At 22.6% G+C, this 17851-nt stretch overlaps 10 protein-coding genes across 10 annotated transcripts; 5 read left to right on the forward strand and 5 right to left on the reverse strand.

The window, feature by feature from the left end:
* Positions 1 to 19: 19 nt before the first annotated feature.
* hibA (3-hydroxyisobutyrate dehydrogenase) lies at positions 20 to 985 on the reverse strand (the record flags this gene model as incomplete). Its single annotated transcript, XM_629542.1, has 1 exon — positions 20 to 985. The coding sequence occupies one exon, from the start codon at positions 983 to 985 to the stop codon at positions 20 to 22; it is 966 nt and encodes a 321-aa protein (XP_629544.1).
* A 626-nt stretch (positions 986 to 1611) lies between these two features.
* Positions 1612 to 4008, reverse strand: DDB_G0292642 (hypothetical protein; the record flags this gene model as incomplete). The annotated part of the gene is made up of 1 exon (XM_629543.1): positions 1612 to 4008. The coding sequence occupies one exon, from the start codon at positions 4006 to 4008 to the stop codon at positions 1612 to 1614; it is 2397 nt and encodes a 798-aa protein (XP_629545.1).
* Positions 4009 to 4416: 408 nt separating this feature from the next.
* Positions 4417 to 4722, reverse strand: DDB_G0292706 (hypothetical protein; the record flags this gene model as incomplete). Its single annotated transcript, XM_629544.1, has 2 exons — positions 4417 to 4572; positions 4705 to 4722. 2 exons carry the CDS (start codon positions 4720 to 4722, stop codon positions 4417 to 4419), a joined length of 174 nt encoding a protein of 57 aa, XP_629546.1.
* A 1489-nt stretch (positions 4723 to 6211) lies between these two features.
* Positions 6212 to 7280, forward strand: DDB_G0292644 (hypothetical protein; the record flags this gene model as incomplete). Its single annotated transcript, XM_629545.1, has 3 exons — positions 6212 to 6543; positions 6723 to 6980; positions 7079 to 7280. 3 exons carry the CDS (start codon positions 6212 to 6214, stop codon positions 7278 to 7280), a joined length of 792 nt encoding a protein of 263 aa, XP_629547.1.
* Positions 7281 to 7400: 120 nt separating this feature from the next.
* On the reverse strand, positions 7401 to 8279 carry DDB_G0292646 (hypothetical protein; the record flags this gene model as incomplete). The annotated part of the gene is made up of 1 exon (XM_629546.1): positions 7401 to 8279. The coding sequence occupies one exon, from the start codon at positions 8277 to 8279 to the stop codon at positions 7401 to 7403; it is 879 nt and encodes a 292-aa protein (XP_629548.1).
* Positions 8280 to 8600: 321 nt separating this feature from the next.
* Positions 8601 to 9512, reverse strand: dscE (discoidin II; the record flags this gene model as incomplete). Its single annotated transcript, XM_629547.1, has 2 exons — positions 8601 to 8931; positions 9070 to 9512. The coding sequence occupies 2 exons, from the start codon at positions 9510 to 9512 to the stop codon at positions 8601 to 8603; spliced, it is 774 nt and encodes a 257-aa protein (XP_629549.1).
* Positions 9513 to 10336: 824 nt separating this feature from the next.
* Positions 10337 to 11435, forward strand: DDB_G0292648 (mRNA splicing factor, Cwf18 family protein; the record flags this gene model as incomplete). The annotated part of the gene is made up of 2 exons (XM_629548.1): positions 10337 to 10989; positions 11111 to 11435. 2 exons carry the CDS (start codon positions 10337 to 10339, stop codon positions 11433 to 11435), a joined length of 978 nt encoding a protein of 325 aa, XP_629550.1.
* Positions 11436 to 11669: 234 nt separating this feature from the next.
* DDB_G0292650 (hypothetical protein) lies at positions 11670 to 12443 on the forward strand (the record flags this gene model as incomplete). The annotated part of the gene is made up of 1 exon (XM_629549.1): positions 11670 to 12443. The coding sequence occupies one exon, from the start codon at positions 11670 to 11672 to the stop codon at positions 12441 to 12443; it is 774 nt and encodes a 257-aa protein (XP_629551.1).
* Positions 12444 to 14548: 2105 nt separating this feature from the next.
* DDB_G0292652 (hypothetical protein) lies at positions 14549 to 15160 on the forward strand (the record flags this gene model as incomplete). The annotated part of the gene is made up of 1 exon (XM_629550.1): positions 14549 to 15160. One exon carries the CDS (start codon positions 14549 to 14551, stop codon positions 15158 to 15160), a length of 612 nt encoding a protein of 203 aa, XP_629552.1.
* Positions 15161 to 15449: 289 nt separating this feature from the next.
* Positions 15450 to 17726, forward strand: ndrJ (ribonucleoside triphosphate reductase; the record flags this gene model as incomplete). The annotated part of the gene is made up of 1 exon (XM_629551.1): positions 15450 to 17726. One exon carries the CDS (start codon positions 15450 to 15452, stop codon positions 17724 to 17726), a length of 2277 nt encoding a protein of 758 aa, XP_629553.1.
* Positions 17727 to 17851: the final 125 nt, after the last annotated feature.

Genomic DNA, 17851 nt, shown 5'->3' on the forward strand with positions numbered 1-17851 from the left:
ATTTTATTTTATTTTATTTTTAATTTGAATTTTTAAAATTTTTATTTAAAAAATCATAAACAACAGAGAAATCTTTTTGACCATCACCTTTTGCAACTAAGAGAGTATAGAGTTGATGAGCAGAATTACCAAGTAAGAGTGGTTCACCAATTGATTTAGCAGAGTCAACAGCGAGACCTAAATCTTTAGTCATGAGGGCAGAACCAAAACCACCAGTGTAACCTCTTGAAGCTGGTGAAGTTTCAATTACACCTGGACATGGGTTATATAATTCAGAAGTCCAACAACGTGCTGAAGAGGTGTTGAAAATACCTGCTAATTTCTTTGGATCCATACCTTGTTTAACACCTAAGTTCATGGCTTCACTCACTGCAATCATTGAGATACCCAAAACTAAATTATTACAAACCTTGGCGACTTGACCAGTACCAACGTCACCGCAATGTACTATGTTTTTACCCATGCATTCCAAGTATGTTTTGGCAGTGTTGAAATCTTGTTCGCTACCACCTACCATGAATGTTAATGTGCCAGCCTCAGCACCGCCAGTGCCACCGCTAACTGGGCAATCCAACATTGTAGATTGATGTTTCTTGGCAATTGATGCTACTTCACGAGCAGTTGCAGGATCGATTGTTGATGAATCTAATAATAATGTACCTGGTCTAACAGTTTGAAAAATACCATTCTCACCACAATAAACATTCTTTACATGTGCTGATGCTGGTAACATGGTAACGATAACATCGGCTTCTTTTGCAACCTCTGCTGGTGAATTGGCAATTTTAGCTCCTTTTTCTTTTAATCTATTCATATTATCTTTTGACATATCAAATACAATTAAATTATGACCTTTCTTTATTAAATTGATTGCTTGATGTCCACCCATATTACCTAATCCAATAAATCCAACTGTTTTTGAAGATGATGTTGACATATATCTAACATTTTTAAATAATAATAAACTCTTTTTTGATGAAAACATTTTTCTTTCTTTTTTATAAAATATAATAAAAATATCACAAAACAATTAAAAAAAAAAGATCAAAAAAAAAAAAAAAAAAAAAAGCGAAAAAAAAAAAAGAACTGTTTTAAAAAAAAAAAAAAAAAAAAAATCTGTTTTAAAAAAAAAATAAAAAAAAAATAAAAAAAAAATTAATATTTTTTTTTGAAATTTCATCAACATATATTAAATTAATTTTTTTTTTTTTTTATACTCATAATTCTCAATCAAGGTCATTGCATTTTCCACTTTATTTACAAGTTTATGATCTAATGGATTTAATAAATAATGAAAAACAAAGTATTGAAAAAAGAGGAGGGTAACCATATGGTTAGAAGGAAGTGGTACTTTTTTTTTACAATAAACCAACTTTACAATCTTCGAACCATAATAATAGTGGAACAAATAAAACAAATTTAAAAAAAAAGAATTACACATTACAAATATTAATTTTGATTTATATTACAAGGTTTTTTTTTTTTTTTTTTTTATTAATTAAATAAAAAATTTTTTTTTTTTTTTTTTTTTTTTTTAAATGTATATAAATATATAAATAAATAAATATATATAAATAAATAAAACTTTTTTTTTTTTTTTTTTTTTTTTTTTTAATATAATCCAACATTTCTATTTCTTCTTGCTCTATTTTTTCTATGTTTATGAATTTTAACACAAAGTAAAACTGCACCACCAATTAATAATAAAGGAGCACCAACAGTAAAAGCAGCAGTGTAGAGAGTAATTTTTTTAGCCATTTTTAATTTTCTATGTCTTCTACGTGGTGGTGGTGGAGTATAAGTATCAGGAACGAATGGTGAATAATATTGACGATCAAAACATTCGGGATATTCATTTGAACTATAGTGGCCACTTTGATAGGGGTTCATACATAACCAACAGAATTGATGTTGACAATTGATACAGGTCATATGATTACAACCATCATGTTTCTCGATATGAGATTTACAAGTTGGACATGGTTTAACGAAATGTTTATTACTCTCGAGGAAATCAATATAAGCGGTGGCAGCCGATTCTATGGATTTATTCTTTCTTCCTTGCAACTCCATTGCCTCAGTACCACATTTTGCACCCTCATGAGAATATTCACCACATATCCAACAGAAATCATTTGAACATTTTGGACAATTTAATATTGGATTCCTTTCACTACCACCACGAACTGGTGTATCACAATCTGGAGTTGGACACCATTTGATTGGTTCCGTTTTTAATGAGGCAATCATTGAGAACTTTTGATACTTTAACCAATTCTTTTCGTTGGTTAACATGTAGATTTCACTCTCTTTGATCTCTTTTTTACATTGTGGATGAGGACATGAGATATCCAATACTCTACCCTCGGTAATTAGTATTCTAAGATGCTCTGTGATACAATCGAAACAATAAACATGATCACATTCCAATGTGAAAACTTCATTCGATTGATCATATTCCATATAACAAATTTTACATTCAACTGGTTCCTCCAATTTAGTTGATACCTTTTTTCTATCTTCCATCTCTTTCTTTAATTTAATATATTGTCTTAATACTTTTTTCTCAATTCCAAAGCTTTCAACAATAACTTCACCTTCTGATCCAGATGATGATTCAGAATCTGATTCTTCGCCTTCTTCCTCCTCTTCCTCTTCCTCCTCCTCCTCAGAGTCATCATATTCAAATACTAATTCAGCATCACCATTAACTGGTTTTAAAAAACTTTGTTTTATTCTTGATGGAGTTCTACCGAAATTAATAATCTCTTCATGTAATTGTTGTTTTGTAAATGATTTTTGGACTGTTGGTAATGAATATCTATTACATAATCTTTTTGAATGTCCTGAATATCCAATAATTATTTCTGTTGTCATTGGTGATGGTGGTCCATTATTTTTTTTTATAGTTTGTTTAATATTTTCAATTTCAGAATCTGATGAATCAGAATCTGATGATTCGTCGTCGTCGTTATTATTTACAGATTTTGGTGATGTTGTAGTTGTTGTAGTGGTTGTTGTGGTTGTAGTTGTTGTTGTTGTATTTGGTAAATGTGCAGATGATAATCTAAGTGATGGTGTAGAAATATGTTTTCTTTGACATTTTCCTAATTCATATGATTCCGCTAATTGATTTTCAGGTTCTGATTCAGATTCTGAATTAATTCTTGATCTTATTTTTAATGGTATACCATTCTTTGTGAATGACATTGATTTTGTTTTTAATTTTAAATTATTATTATTATTACTATTATTATTATTATTACTATTATTATTATTATTATTATTATTTTCTTCTTCTTCGGATGAAATATCAGTTTCTGATTCTTCTTCTGATTCAATTTCAAAACGTTTATTATTATTATTGTTATTATTATTGTTGTTGTTTCTATTTACAGTTTTATTAGTTCTACCAGCAGCTGTAGTTGTTGTTGTAGTTGTGGTTGTTGTAGAGGTTGTTGAGGTTTTATTTACACCATTTACACTATTAAGAAATGTATTAATTGTAAATGGTTCAAAATTATGACTTGGAGTTGGAGTTCTACCATTTATTGGGGTTGGATTTGCTCTTGGTACATTTGGTAAGTATGAAATTGTTGCAGCTCTTGAACGTCTGGACCCAATTACAATATCATCATCTGAAGAAGATATTGATTCATCATCATCCTCTGATGATGTATCAATTGTTCTATTTGCTCCATTTGCATTATTATTATTATTATTATTATTATTTCTATTTCTTCTTGTATTATTATTATTTGCTGTTGTTGTTGTTGTTGTTGTTGTTGTTGTAATTTGATTTTTTGATTTCTTTCTTTTTAATAATGAAGAAAGTGAATTTTTAGTTGATAAAATTAAATTTGGTTTTGACTTTTTTAAGAATTCTCTTGGTTGAATTATATCGTAATCGCTATCGGAGGATGATTCTAAAACATTGGTTGTATTATTATTATTATTATTGGTGGTAGGTGGTAATGTGAAATTTAATTCTTCATCCTCTCCACTCATAATCTTTATTGTTGTTAATATATCATCAATACGATCTAATAATCCCAAGAAATGACTTAACTTTTCTTCATGGGTTATATAATTATCAATTAATACTAGAATTCTAGATCTAGTTTTTTCTAATCTAATTTTATATTGTATTAATCTTTTTTTTTTTTTTTAAAAAAAAAAATAATAATAATAATAATAAAAAAATAATAAAATTAGTTCATCAAATCTATTAATTTTAAATTAATAATAAATAAAAAAAAATAAAAAATAAAAAAATAAAAGAAATACCACACACACTCGCTTTCTCTTTTTTTTATCCTCTCTTTAAATTTTTATGGTGGAGTAAAAAAAAAAATAGAGAGAGAAAAAAAAAAATAATAAAATACAAAATTTAATAGTTTTTTTTTTTTTTTTTACCTACTTGGTATTTTGAGATTTTGATAATTTTTGAGTGCAATGAATATCGGGTGCTGATGGTGTGAACATTAATTGGACCAATGAATTTAATTCATCTATATTTTTCTCAACAAATGGTGTAACTTTTGAAACTGTTAAGTCATCAACTTGTTGTTCCTAAATATTATTATTATTTGGTGATCATTAATTTTTTATTTTTTTTTATTTTTTTTTTTATTTTTTTTTTTCCTATTTTTATTTTTTTTTTTTAATTTTTTATTTTATTTTTATGTGTAATATATTTCTTACCAATTCTACACTTGCCATCCTTTTTTTTTTTTATACTCTAAAATTTATTTTATTATTTTTATTTTTTATAATATTGTAGGGGTAAAATAACTGATATGTATATAATAATAAAGTTAATATTTATTTTTTTTTTTTTTTGTCTCTTTTATTTATTTTTTTTTTAATTTTATTTTTATTTTTGGTTCTTTTTTTTTTTCAATTGGTTTTTTTTTTTTTTTATGAATACACTACGAAGATGGTTATTGAGTGTGTGAGTGAGTGAGTGTGTAAGTGTGTTGGTTGGAGAAAAAAAAAAAATAAAAAAAATAAAATTAAATAAAAAAAATAATTCAAAAAATTAAATAAAAAAAATAAAAATAAAAAAAAGAAACAATAACCAAAAATCTTTTTTTTATCTGATTTCTGTTTTATAAAATCATCATATAATAAACGTTTTTTTTTTTTTTTTTTTTTTTTTTTTTTTTTTTTAATGATTGTTTAAATCTAGTGGCTCGGGTTGCGACTGAGAAAAAAATAAAAGAATAAAGATTTTTTAAATAAAAATAAATAACTATCAGAAAAAAAATAAAAAAAGTTGGAATAAATATAGATAAAAAAAACACACAAATTGTTTTTCTTTTTTTTTTTATTTTTTTTTGTTTTTTTTTTTTTGGTGGTTTTTTTTTTATTTTTTTTTTTACATAAAAAAAATTGAGTTTAACCTACCTTAAATTTTAAGTGCAAAAATTATATAAATAACAAGTATATTAATTAAATATAAATGATGTTATTTATATAAATAAAATATATGTGAATATGTAATATGAACTATAAATAATTATTTTAAAATAAAAAATAAAAAAAAATAAAATAAAGCAAAAATGATAATAAAAAAAAAAAAAAAAAGTTGTATGGTGTTTAATTAATTTAAAAATAAAAAAAAATAAAAAAAAATAATAAAAAAAAAAATTATAAAAAAAAAAAAAAATTATTGTTTTTTTTTAGGCTCGCACTATTTCATCGAAAAGATTTTAATGAAAATTTTGAGTTGATATTTTTTATTTTTGATTGATTCGGCGAATCATCACTAAAAATAAAAAGTAAAACACTGCAAACATTTTAAAATTTTAAATAAAAAAATATTTATTTTATTCATTGTATTTCTTTTTTTTTTTTTTTTTTTAATTTATTTATTTATTTATTTATTAAATTTTAATTTTAATTTATTTTTATTTTTATTTTATTTTATTTATCTTTATTAAAATTTTTTTAACCATTTGAGGATTTATTTAATAATCATTATAATATTTTTATTTTTGCTTTTACTAATACTCATATATCCATATATATTTTTATTTTTCTTTTTTTAATTTTGGTTTTTTTTTTTTTTTTTTTTTTTTTTGGTTTTTTTTTTTTTTTTGAATTTTTAAAAATTTATTTTTTGTTTTTTTTTTTTTTTTTTTTTTTTTATTTTTTTTTTTATTTTTTATTTATTTTTTAATAATAGTTTGAAGTTTTTTTTATGTAAATGGAGAATCAAAATCAAGAAAACTCTCCAAATGAGGAGATAACAACAGAATCACAACAACATACAATCAATACAAATGTTAGTCAAGAGGAATTAGAAAATGAGATTAAAAGAAGTGAAGAATCAATTAAAGTCACAGAAGTAACAACAACAGAAGGTCTTAAACCTACAGATACAAGAGAATATATTAATAAAAATGGAATTTGTAGACATAGAGATAATTGTGCAATTTCAACATTAAAAACTATTATTAGAGGTTTTGCAATTGGTTATGGTTTAAGAGCTGGTATTGCCCTCTTAACTGGTTTAATTTTAAGAAAATTATATAGAAAGTAATATCAATTATACATAAATACAATCACACACTCACCCACACCTATTCAATATAATATCAGTTTGCAATTGATCTCAATTTATAAATATTAATATTATTATTATTATTATTATTATTATTATTATTATTATTATTATTATTATTATTATTATTATTATTATTATTATTATTATTTAGTCCAAGAAAATTAATTAATCAATCAATTTTACATAAAGATCCAATTGGATTTGGATTATTTTTAGGATTTTATACAGGTGGATTTAAAGGAATTAATTGTTTATTAAGAGCAATTAGAGGAAAAGAAGATGGTTTAAATAGTATTGTTGCAGGTTTTATTGCAGGCTCTGCTATGATGTTTTCAAAGAGTACAGAAATGGCACTTTATTTATTCGCAAGAGCTTTAGAATCACTTTTTAATGCCGCTGTTAAAAGAGGGTAATAATTAAAAATAGTTTTTATTGGAGGAATATAATAATGTATATAATAATAATATATTATAAATATACTTACTATTTTAATTTATTTATTTATAGTTATCTTAAATCATATAAACATGGTGATTCAGTTTTATTCTGTTTATGTACTACAATTTTATTCCATGGTTTCGTTTGGGAACCAACAGCAGTTCGTCCAAGTTATATGAAATTCATTTCAAAGGTTGCTGGTAAAAATAGAGATATTGGTGCTATCACCTCTGTCATTAGAGATATGTACTATCAACAACAAAAAAAATAAATTATATAAAATTAAAAAATAAATAAAAAAATAAAAAATAAAAACAAAAAGAAAAAGAAAGAAAAGAGAGTAAATGGCGAATTACTATTATTATTATTATTATAGTTTTTTTATACAATTTTAAAGATTTTCAAATATCTTAAAGTTTTTATTTTTTGGTTCTATATTTATATTTAAAGATCTAATAAAAAAATTTTCATTTAATGATTTCTTTTTACCCAATTCAAATACTGATTTTATAGAATGAAATTGACTAATTGCTTCAAATTTTGCAATGTTTGGTGTATTTTCATTGTTGGCGCTGTTGTTGTTGTTGGTATCTGGATTTAATTGGATTTCAAATTGACATTTAATGGATTTAATAGTATCAGTTAGGGGACCATTGATTTCAAATTTGCAATCTTTCAATGACGGTATTTGAAATGGTTGTTGAATAGCTTTTTCAATTTTATCACGATGATTTATAAGTTCTATTAAAGTAAGTTCATAGAATTTGGTTCTTGCAAGATTTATTCTATAAAAGTCATATACTAAATATCCACAAATTGGTATTACAACCATATTGACATAATGTAAAATCTCTGTTGGTATTTGTGTTGCAATCCATGAATAAACCATAATGAATGTTACTCTTTTAGTTTTAAGTAAATTTATTAAAAAATTAGATTTAATTAATCCATTTGAATAATAATGATTTCTTAATTCTTTATTATTATTATTATTATTATTATCATTATTATTTATATTATCATTATTATTATTTAAATTATTATTATTATTATTATTATTATTATTATTATTATTATTATTATTATTATTATTATTATTATTATTATTATTATTTTGTTGTTTATTTTTAGTTGTTGGTGATTTTGTGGAATATAGATTTAAATTAAATTTTGATAAGATTGTTTTTTTGGGTAAATTAAAAAAATGACTTGTAAAATTTGAAGAGTAGTTATATGATAATTGATTCCTTTTTATTAATGTTGAAAACATTCTTATTATTTGTATGTACGTGTGAACATGTAAATGAAATAAAAAAAAAAAAAAAAAAAAATTGAAAATGAAAAAAAAAAAAAAAAAAAAAAAAAATATGAAAAATGCTTAATTAATTAATTTGGAAAATTAAAATTTAATTAATTAAAATAAATAAATTAAATAAAATAATATGAACTCTATAATATTTTTTTTTTTTTTTTCTGAAAAATTTTAAATTTTTTTTTTTTTTTTTTTTTTTTAATTTATTAATTATTTAATTATTTTAAAATATAAAATAAAAACAAATAAATTTATTTATTTATTTTATTATTTAATTATTTAATTATTAAATTCAACAGCAACATAATCAAAAGTTAAATCATAAACTGCATTATTACCCCATGTAATAAAAGTTAAATCAAAACCTTTTGTAGTAATATTTTCAGATTTACCTTCCCATCTCATTTGACCATTATCAGTATGTGCATCAACTTTTTTACAACCAATTGATACGATTGGAACAGAAAGGAATTCCACTGGGAATTTAACGTGACGAACAATCGTACGTGAACCAGTACCACTGTTAAGAGATCTATCACCAATTGAAACTTCACCAACTTGGACTGATGGATTTGAATAACTTTTAACTGGTAATGCATATAATTCCCAACTATATGTATAAAAAAAAAAAAAAAAAAAAAAAAAAAAAAAAAAAATTAAATAAATTAGTTTAAGAAATATATATATATATATATTTTTTTTTTATCTCTGTCTCTCTCCTAAATAATTATAAAAATTAAATAATTACCGAAGTGAAATATGATTATTATAGGTTTGAGGATGAATGGCAATAGATCTAGCTTTAATTGGTGGATTAAAGTTGATTGTAACAATTGAATTTCTATCTTTATTGGCATTGATTATTTCACCATTGTTATATTCAACCCAGTTTACATTATCAAGTGTGTATCTTAATTTGTATGAAGTTACCCATTGATCATGATCACCACGACCTTGAGTTGAGATTGCAACGAAATGTTTAACAGAATCACTACCGGCAACAATGAATTGATTCTTATCCAAAACTGATGATGACCATGATTCACTACCGTCGAATCTACTAGCATCCTTTGAATTTGAAAAATTTAAAATAGAATTCTTTACACCATGATCAGCATTATAATCAGTTGATGATCTTAAATTTAATAATGCATTAGCAAGACATGAAACAGAACCAGCTGGAACGGACATTTTGTTTTGTTTTGTTTTTTTTTAAAAAGAATTATATAAATAAATTAAATACTAATAAAAGATGATTGTTTTGTTTATTGTTTCAATTGACAAAATAATTTTATTAAGTCCTAAAAAAAAAAAAAAAAAAAAAAAAAAAAAAAAAAAAAAAAAAAAAAAAAAAAAATTAAAATAAATTAAAATAAATTAAAATCTAATTTAATTAAAAAAAAAGTTATTTGTAAACTGAGCATTATTAAAGGTGCTGTGTTTTGACTGTCTGTTTTTTAACTGATTGATGGGGTGAATTCATTTTTTTTTTTTTTTATGTTCATTGGGCAGTTTAAATTAATGTTGGGGTATAAAAATAAAAAAAAAAATGAAAAAAATTTTTTTATTTTTTGAAACCTAAAAAAGGGAAAAAAGCGGTTTTTTTTTTATTTTTTCTAAAAAAAATATCCAATGAGATTAAATTCATTTCTATCTTTTTTTTTTTATTACTTTTTTTTTTTGTTTTTTTTCAAAAATAAAAAATAAAAAATAAAAAATAAAAAATAAAATTTAAATAATTATTATAATAATAATAAAAATATAAAACAAAGAATGGAAATAAAAATAAAATAAATAAAAATTAAAGTTTTAGATATAATATGAGTTTTTGGATTGTGGTAATTTCAATAATTAAATTGTTTTTGATTAAAATCTGGAAAAAAAAAAAAAAAAAAATTTCATTTTTTTATTTTTTATTTTTTTTTTTTTATTTTTATTTTTATTTTTTTATTTTTTGAAAATTTTCATTCTATTCATTAATTTTAATTATCTTTTTGTAAGAAATAAAACGAGAAATGAATATTGATTGGGATTCAATTGAAAATTTAAAGAGAGCAGAATTACAAAAACTATGCAAAGATTTGAAATTAAATATAAAAGGTACATCAAAGAATACTGAATTAGTCACAGCATTATTAGAATATAAAAATACATTAAACACCACCACTAAAGATGATGAACCACAACAACAACCACAACAACAGATTGAAAGTATAATAGATCATAATGATGATAAAAATGAAAATGAAAACACTGATAATAATAATAATAATAATAATAATAATAATAATAATAATAATAATAATAATAATAATAACAATGATGAACGAATGAATATAGATAATAAAGAAAATGAAGAACATGACGACAATAAAAATCAAACTGAAAAAGAAATCGAAACTGAAAAAGAAACTAAAAAAGAAAATGAAAATGAAAATGATAAAGAAAATGAAAAAGAAAATGAAAAAGAAAATGAAAAAGAAAATGAAAAAGAAAATGAAAAAGAAAAGAAATTACTTGTACAAAATGAAAATGAAAATAAAAATAAAAATAATAATAAAATAGAAGAAGAAGAAGAAGAAAAAAATAAATTTATTGAACAACTTAAAATAAATGATGAAAAAAAAGAAATTGAAATGGATAATGAAAATGAAAAAAATTCCCACACGTGTGTATTTTTTTAATATAAATTATTATTATGAATATATATATTTATATTTAAATAGCTAACACTTTTTTTTATTTTATAATAATTATAAATTTGGAAAAAAAAAAAATTATAATAATAGTGGACTTAAATTTAGAAATTATATACCAAAAGATCAAACATTTTTAAAATATAGAATTGAAAAAGCAGTAGTACCACCTATTGCTCAAGAATTAATGTCAAGATTAAAAGTTTTAGAAGAGAATCAAGATATTCAAATTTCTTTTGTACCAAAAAAAGTAAATTGGGATTTAAAGAGAGATTGTTCAAAGAAATTATTAAAATTAGAAAAACAAACTGAAAAGGCAATTTATCAATTAATTAAACAAAAGTTAGGAAAAGAAGAAATTAATGAATCAAATATTTATTTATTAAATAAAAATATGGGAAAATTTAATTATCAATAAAATTTTTTTTTTTTTTTTTTTTTAAATTTATTTTTGGGAATTGATGAAATTCTTAAAATAAAACTTTTTTTGAATTTAATTTAAATTTATTTTATTTTATTAATTTTTAATTTTTTTTTTTTATTTTTTTAATAATTTTTTATTTTATTAATTTTCTATTCACACCCTTTTTTTCATTTTTTTATTTTTTTTTTTTATTATTTTTATTATTTCTAAAATTTGTATTTTTATAAAATGTCAACACCAACAAAATCATCAGGAGGTGGTAGAACTTATTGGTCTGATAATGAAGAAAATTATTTAAGAGAACAATATTTTCAAATGAAAAAGAATGGAGAGAGAATTAATCATATAAAACTTTGTGACTTAATAAACAAAAAGTTTCATTCTGGTTCATCAATTCGTACTGCACAAGCAATAAAAAATAAATCACATGTTTTAGGTATTACAACACCAACATCAACACCAAATTCAACACCAACATCAACACCAAATTCAACACCAACAAAAAAAGAATATGAAAAAGGTATAGAAGTTAAAAAACCAGTTATTCAAAATATTAAAAATGTTGGTGATATTAATAATCAAGAAGATGAAGATGATGATGAAGATGAAGATGATGATGATAATGATACCCAAACTGATGAAGAAGAAAGTGATAATGGAGAAGAGGAGGAATATTATGATGACCAAGAAGATTATGAATTTGAAATTAATGAAGATGAGTTCAATCAAGTTAAAAATGAAAAAGAAAATGAAAAGGAGAAATCAGCTAAAAAAGTTTCACAAACAACCTCTGTTTCAATCTCAAATATGGATAATAGAAATAGTGTACCTTTTCAAATTGAACTTCAAATCCCTTCAAAAACAAAAACAACATCAACAAAAACAAAAACAACAAAAACAACAACAAAAAGAGATGTAATATTATCAGAAATGGATTATCTAAAAAAAAGATTAGATTATTTGGATGAAAAATTGAAAAATTTAGATTTAAACTGTAAATAAAATAAAATGAAATAAAAAAAAAGATATTATTTGCAATAAAATTAAATAATTTTTAAAATATAAATAAAATTAAAAAAAAAAAAAAAAAAAAAATTTACCCTTTGTTTTTATTATTTTCCTGAATCGGAAACAAAAAACCAAAACAGGAATTTATCGATCAATCATTAAAAAGAGTAAAAATGAAAACTAAAAAAAAAAAATTAAATCAATTTGAATTCCTTTTTTGGTTTATAATAATCTCATCCAAACCTATTATAAAAAAAAAAAAAAAAAAAAAAAAAAAAAGTGTAAAAAAGAAAAATTTTCTTTTTTATTTTTCATTCATTAAAATTAATTCTAACAAAACAAATAATAAAAAAAATAAAAAAATAAACAATTACACAATGTATTAAAAAAAAAAAAAAACACAATTACATTATATTTATGAGTTAAAATAGTATTGTGAAAAAAAAAAAAAGTAAATTTTTTATAAAACATTATTTAAAATAATACTAATTGTTTTTTTTTATTTTTTTATTATTATTTATAAGAACAACTGAATTCCAAAAGTTCAAAGAAGATACACAATAATATTTGCTAATTATTCTTTATTTCAATTTAATATTATTTTTTTTTTTCAATTTCTTTTTATGTTTAATTAGAGGGTTTAAAGAGTATTACAAAGATTTTTACTCCAATGTATCATAATTGGAGGGGCATCATAGGTATAATAATTTTTTTTCAACTTTTTAAATGATAAACAAAATAAAATCGATTAATTTCAATTTTATTTTAATCTTTTTGAATTGATTTAAAATTTTGTATTCTGGAGTTGTCCTTCTTTTACATTTTCATTGTACGCAGGGTGGTTTGAAGCCTTATCTTTCACATATGCAATGAAGCATCATTAGTAGGTGATCGTGCTGTAATCAGTTTAAGTGGGCAAAGTTGGGGAGTCAGACATGCCTCTCATCCTAATCGAGGAAACGACCGACCACTCCTCATTTACATTCTTTTTGAAAAAAAAAAGAAACTTCCAACATGTAGTATTAATTTATTATGTCAAGAGTTCGAAGGTAAATGTGCTAATTAGAATATTGTAATTCCTGGGTATTATCTCTTTTCAAAATCATAAAAAAAAAAAAAAAAAAAAAAAAAAATTAAAAAAAAAGAAAATTAATCAACCACCATTCTCTCTGCCTCTTATATGTAAAAAAAAAAAAACAACAACTCAATCAATATGAAAATCAATCATTTTAAATATTGTCGTAATGAATGTTGTTTTTTAAATACTATAACACTTTTGTTTTTCACAAATTAGAATAATGTCACCTTCAAAAAAAAAGTAAGTATTTTTAATTTTTTTTTTTTTTTTTTAATAACTACGATTTACTGAAACTATAATAATTTTTAAAAATTCAAAATACCTTTTGTCACATTAATGTTATTATATAGGCGAAGTGTGTTCTCAAACTCAAAAATAAAAAAATAAAAATCATTTCAAAGGTGTTTTTAACTATATACAGTCAATTAGTTCCTAAAACTTAGTTTCCAATAGTTTGGAATTTAAATTAAAAAATCTTTCAAAAAAAATTCTAATCAATTTTTAAATAAAAAACACTTTTAAACTGATTCATCAAAATAATTTTTTTTCTTTTCTCTTTCTCTTTTCTCTTCTCTTTTAAAAGTATTAAAAATAATAACAGTATTAATAATAATAATAATGGTATTGCAATAAAAAAAAAAAAAAGTTGAATATAAAAAAAGAGATATAAAATTTTTTTTTTTTTTTTTAATTTTTGGTGAAAAGCAGATAAAATCAGATTTATTTTATTTTTCTTTTCGGGCCAATATTGTAATTTGATTATTTTTTTAAAAAATTTCTTAAATTTTTACAAAATTTTTTAGAAAATTTCTTAAATTTTTAGAAATTTTTTTAAATAATATCTTGTTTGTAATTCTTTTTATAAATAATACTTTTTTTTTTTATTTTTTTTTATAAATTAAAAGAGCTCACAAATTTATTTTTCTCATTTATAATTTAACTTGGTATATAAATATTTTTTTCACATATTTTGTTTCTATTAATAATCTTATTTTTTATTTTTTATTTTTTTTTTTTGAAAATGGCTAAACCATGGTTAGATGAAGAAACCGAATATCTTAAGGAACTTTATTATCATCATTACCAAAAGAATAAAAAAGAAAAGATCAATTGTAACAAAATTACACAATTAGTTAATGAAAGATTTGCAAATGATCGTTCACCCCAAGCAATTAAAGACAAGGCACATAGGTTAAAAATTTCCAAGAAATATGCAACTAAAACTGATAATGATTATGATGATTATGATGATGATGATGATGATGATGATAATGATAATGATTATGATGGTAGAGATAATAATGAAGATTCTCAAAAAATAGGAAAAATTAACTTTGATGATCAAAATGTTAATGTTAAAGAAGAGATCTACCAACAACCTGTTAAAACAACAATCTCAGTATCAATCTTGGATGATAATAATAATAAAAATAATAAAAATGAAAATTCAGTTCAAACAATAACAACAACAACAACAAAAAAACCAGAAATAGATACACCACCAATAACAAATGCAACTACAACAACAAAAAATTTAAAAAAATTAAAAAAAGATTCAATTGAAGTTGAAATTAAATATTTGAAAAAAAGGTTAGATTATTTAACAGAAAAATTGAATAATTTAGAAATTTAAAAATTAATCATATTAAAATATCTAAAAATAAAAATATTTGGTTTAGATATTTTTTATTTTTTATTTTTTATTTTAACATTTTTTATTTTTTAATTTTTTTTTTTTAATTTTTTTTTTATTTTTTTTTTTATTAAAACACACACCTCATAATGATTCATAGACAAAAAAAAAAAAAAACAAAAAAACAAAATTAAAAAAAAAAAAATTGTGTTTTAAAGTTCATTGTTTACATTCTTTAAAAAGAATAAAAACATACACACAATATCTCTAATAGAGATAACAACAAAATATGTTAACTATTAAAAGATTACTTTTAAATCAAAACCTATTTAAAAGTAGTTGTAATTCCACAGGTATCATTTCAATTAATTACAATAGTAATAATAAAATTTGTTTTTTCAGTTCTTCTTCAACATTAATAAATAAAACTAATGAAATTTTAGATATTGAAGATAATAATAATAATAATAATGAAATATCATCATCACCATTATTTTTAAAAGAAACAATTAAAGAATTTAAATTAAAAAAAGAATTTATTGAAAAGTATTCAAAAAAGAAAGCACCATTTGGATTTGGAGTATTGGGTGAGATTGTATATAGAAGAAGTTATTCGAGAGTTAAAGAGGATAATACAAATGAACAATGGTTTGAAACCGTTGAGAGAGTTGTAAATGGTACATATAATATTCAAAGGAAATGGATAGAAAGACATGGTTTAGAATGGAATCAAAATAAAGCTCAAAAATCTGCACAAGAAATGTATAATCGTATATTTGAAATGAAGTTTTTACCACCTGGTAGAGGTTTATATTCTTGTGGTTCTTCAACTACTGAATCAAAAGGTTTATTCGCTGCTTTAAATAATTGTGCTTTCGTTAGTACATTAGATATTAAAAAGAATCCTTCAAAACCATTTATATTCTTAATGGATGCTTCAATGTTAGGTGTTGGTGTTGGGTTCGATACAAAAGGTGAAAATTCAATTATAATTAAAGGTCAATTACCACCACCACCACCACAACAACAACCACAACAACAACAACAACAACATGGTCAAAATAATAATATATTTATTGTACCAGATAGTAGAGAAGGTTGGGTAGAATCAGTTCAATTATTATTAGATTCATACTTTTTAAAAAGGAATAATCCAATATTTGATTATAGTTCAATTAGAAAAAAAGGTGAACCAATTAAAGGATTTGGAGGAGTTTGTTGTGGTTATGAACCTTTAAAAGAATTACATGATGAAATTAGAGCTTTATTGAATAAATGTATTGGTAAACCAATTAGTTCAACAAATATTGTGGATTTAATGAATTTAATTGGAAAATGTGTTGTATCTGGTAATGTTCGACAAGCTGCAGAGATTGCATTTGGTGATCCAAATTCTCAAGAGTATATAGATTTAAAAAACTATCAAATCAATCCACAACGTGCTTCATTTGGTTGGTGTAGTAATAATAGTGTATTTGCAGAACTAGGTATGGATTATTCAAAAGTTTGTCAAAGTATACTTCATAATGGTGAGCCTGGTTTAGCATGGTTGGATAATATGAAAGCGTATAGCAGAATGGTGCCAACCGAATTGGATTATAAAGATCGTAGAGCAATGGGTGGCAACCCATGTTTAGAGCAAACTTTAGAATCTTATGAACTTTGCTGTCTAGTTGAAACGTTTCCCAACAATCACGAGAGTTTAGAAGACTATTTAAAAACTTTGAAATACGCATTCCTATATGCCAAAACCGTTACACTCGGTTCCACCCAATGGCCCGATACCAATAAGGTACTGCTCCGTAATAGAAGAATCGGATGCTCCATGAGTGGTATAGCACAGTTCATTCATTTCAATGGGTTGCATCAACTTAAGGATTGGTGTGTCAATGGTTTCAAGCTTTTGAATGAATTGGATGAGAAGTATTCCGAGTGGTTGGCAATACCGAAATCAATAAAGAGAACATCGATTAAACCAAGTGGCACTGTGTCGTTGTTGGCTGGTGCCACACCTGGCATGCATTATCCGATATCTGAATATTACATTAGACGTATAAGAATTCAAAAAGAGAGTAACCTAATTCCACCATTGGTAGAAGCCGGCTACCATGTTGAGCCAGCCTTTGAGAATAGTACCAATGTTGTAGTTGAAATACCCATTCATTCAGGTAAAGGTATTAGATCTGCAAATTCAATAACAATGTGGGAACAATTATCATTAGCTTCTTTTCTTCAAAAATATTGGGCTGATAATCAAGTGAGTTGTACAGTCTCTTTTGATCCAATTAAAGAGGGTCCACAATTAAAACATGCCTTAGATTACTTTCAATATCAATTAAAAGGTGTATCATTTTTACCAAATTCTTCAACAACTACATCTGTTTATAAACAAATGCCTTATGAAGAAATTGATGAAACTCGTTACAACCAAATCATTGCTAACCTAAAACCTGTTGATTTTCAAAAGTTAAATAATTCCCCTTTAGAGCCTACTCCTGATAAATTTTGTGATTCTTCAAGTTGTACAATTGTTTCTGATAATTCTGAAACACTTAATAATTTATAATAATAATAATAATAATAATAATAATAATAATAATAATAAAAATAAAAATAAAAAACTCGATAATTTCCAAAAATTATTATAATATTAGATGGAATAATAGTGATTCTTATTTTGGTAATTTACAT

Source organism: Dictyostelium discoideum (assembly GCF_000004695.1).
Source record: "Dictyostelium discoideum AX4 chromosome 6 chromosome, whole genome shotgun sequence".
NCBI classification, from domain to species: Eukaryota; Evosea; class Eumycetozoa; order Dictyosteliales; family Dictyosteliaceae; genus Dictyostelium; species Dictyostelium discoideum.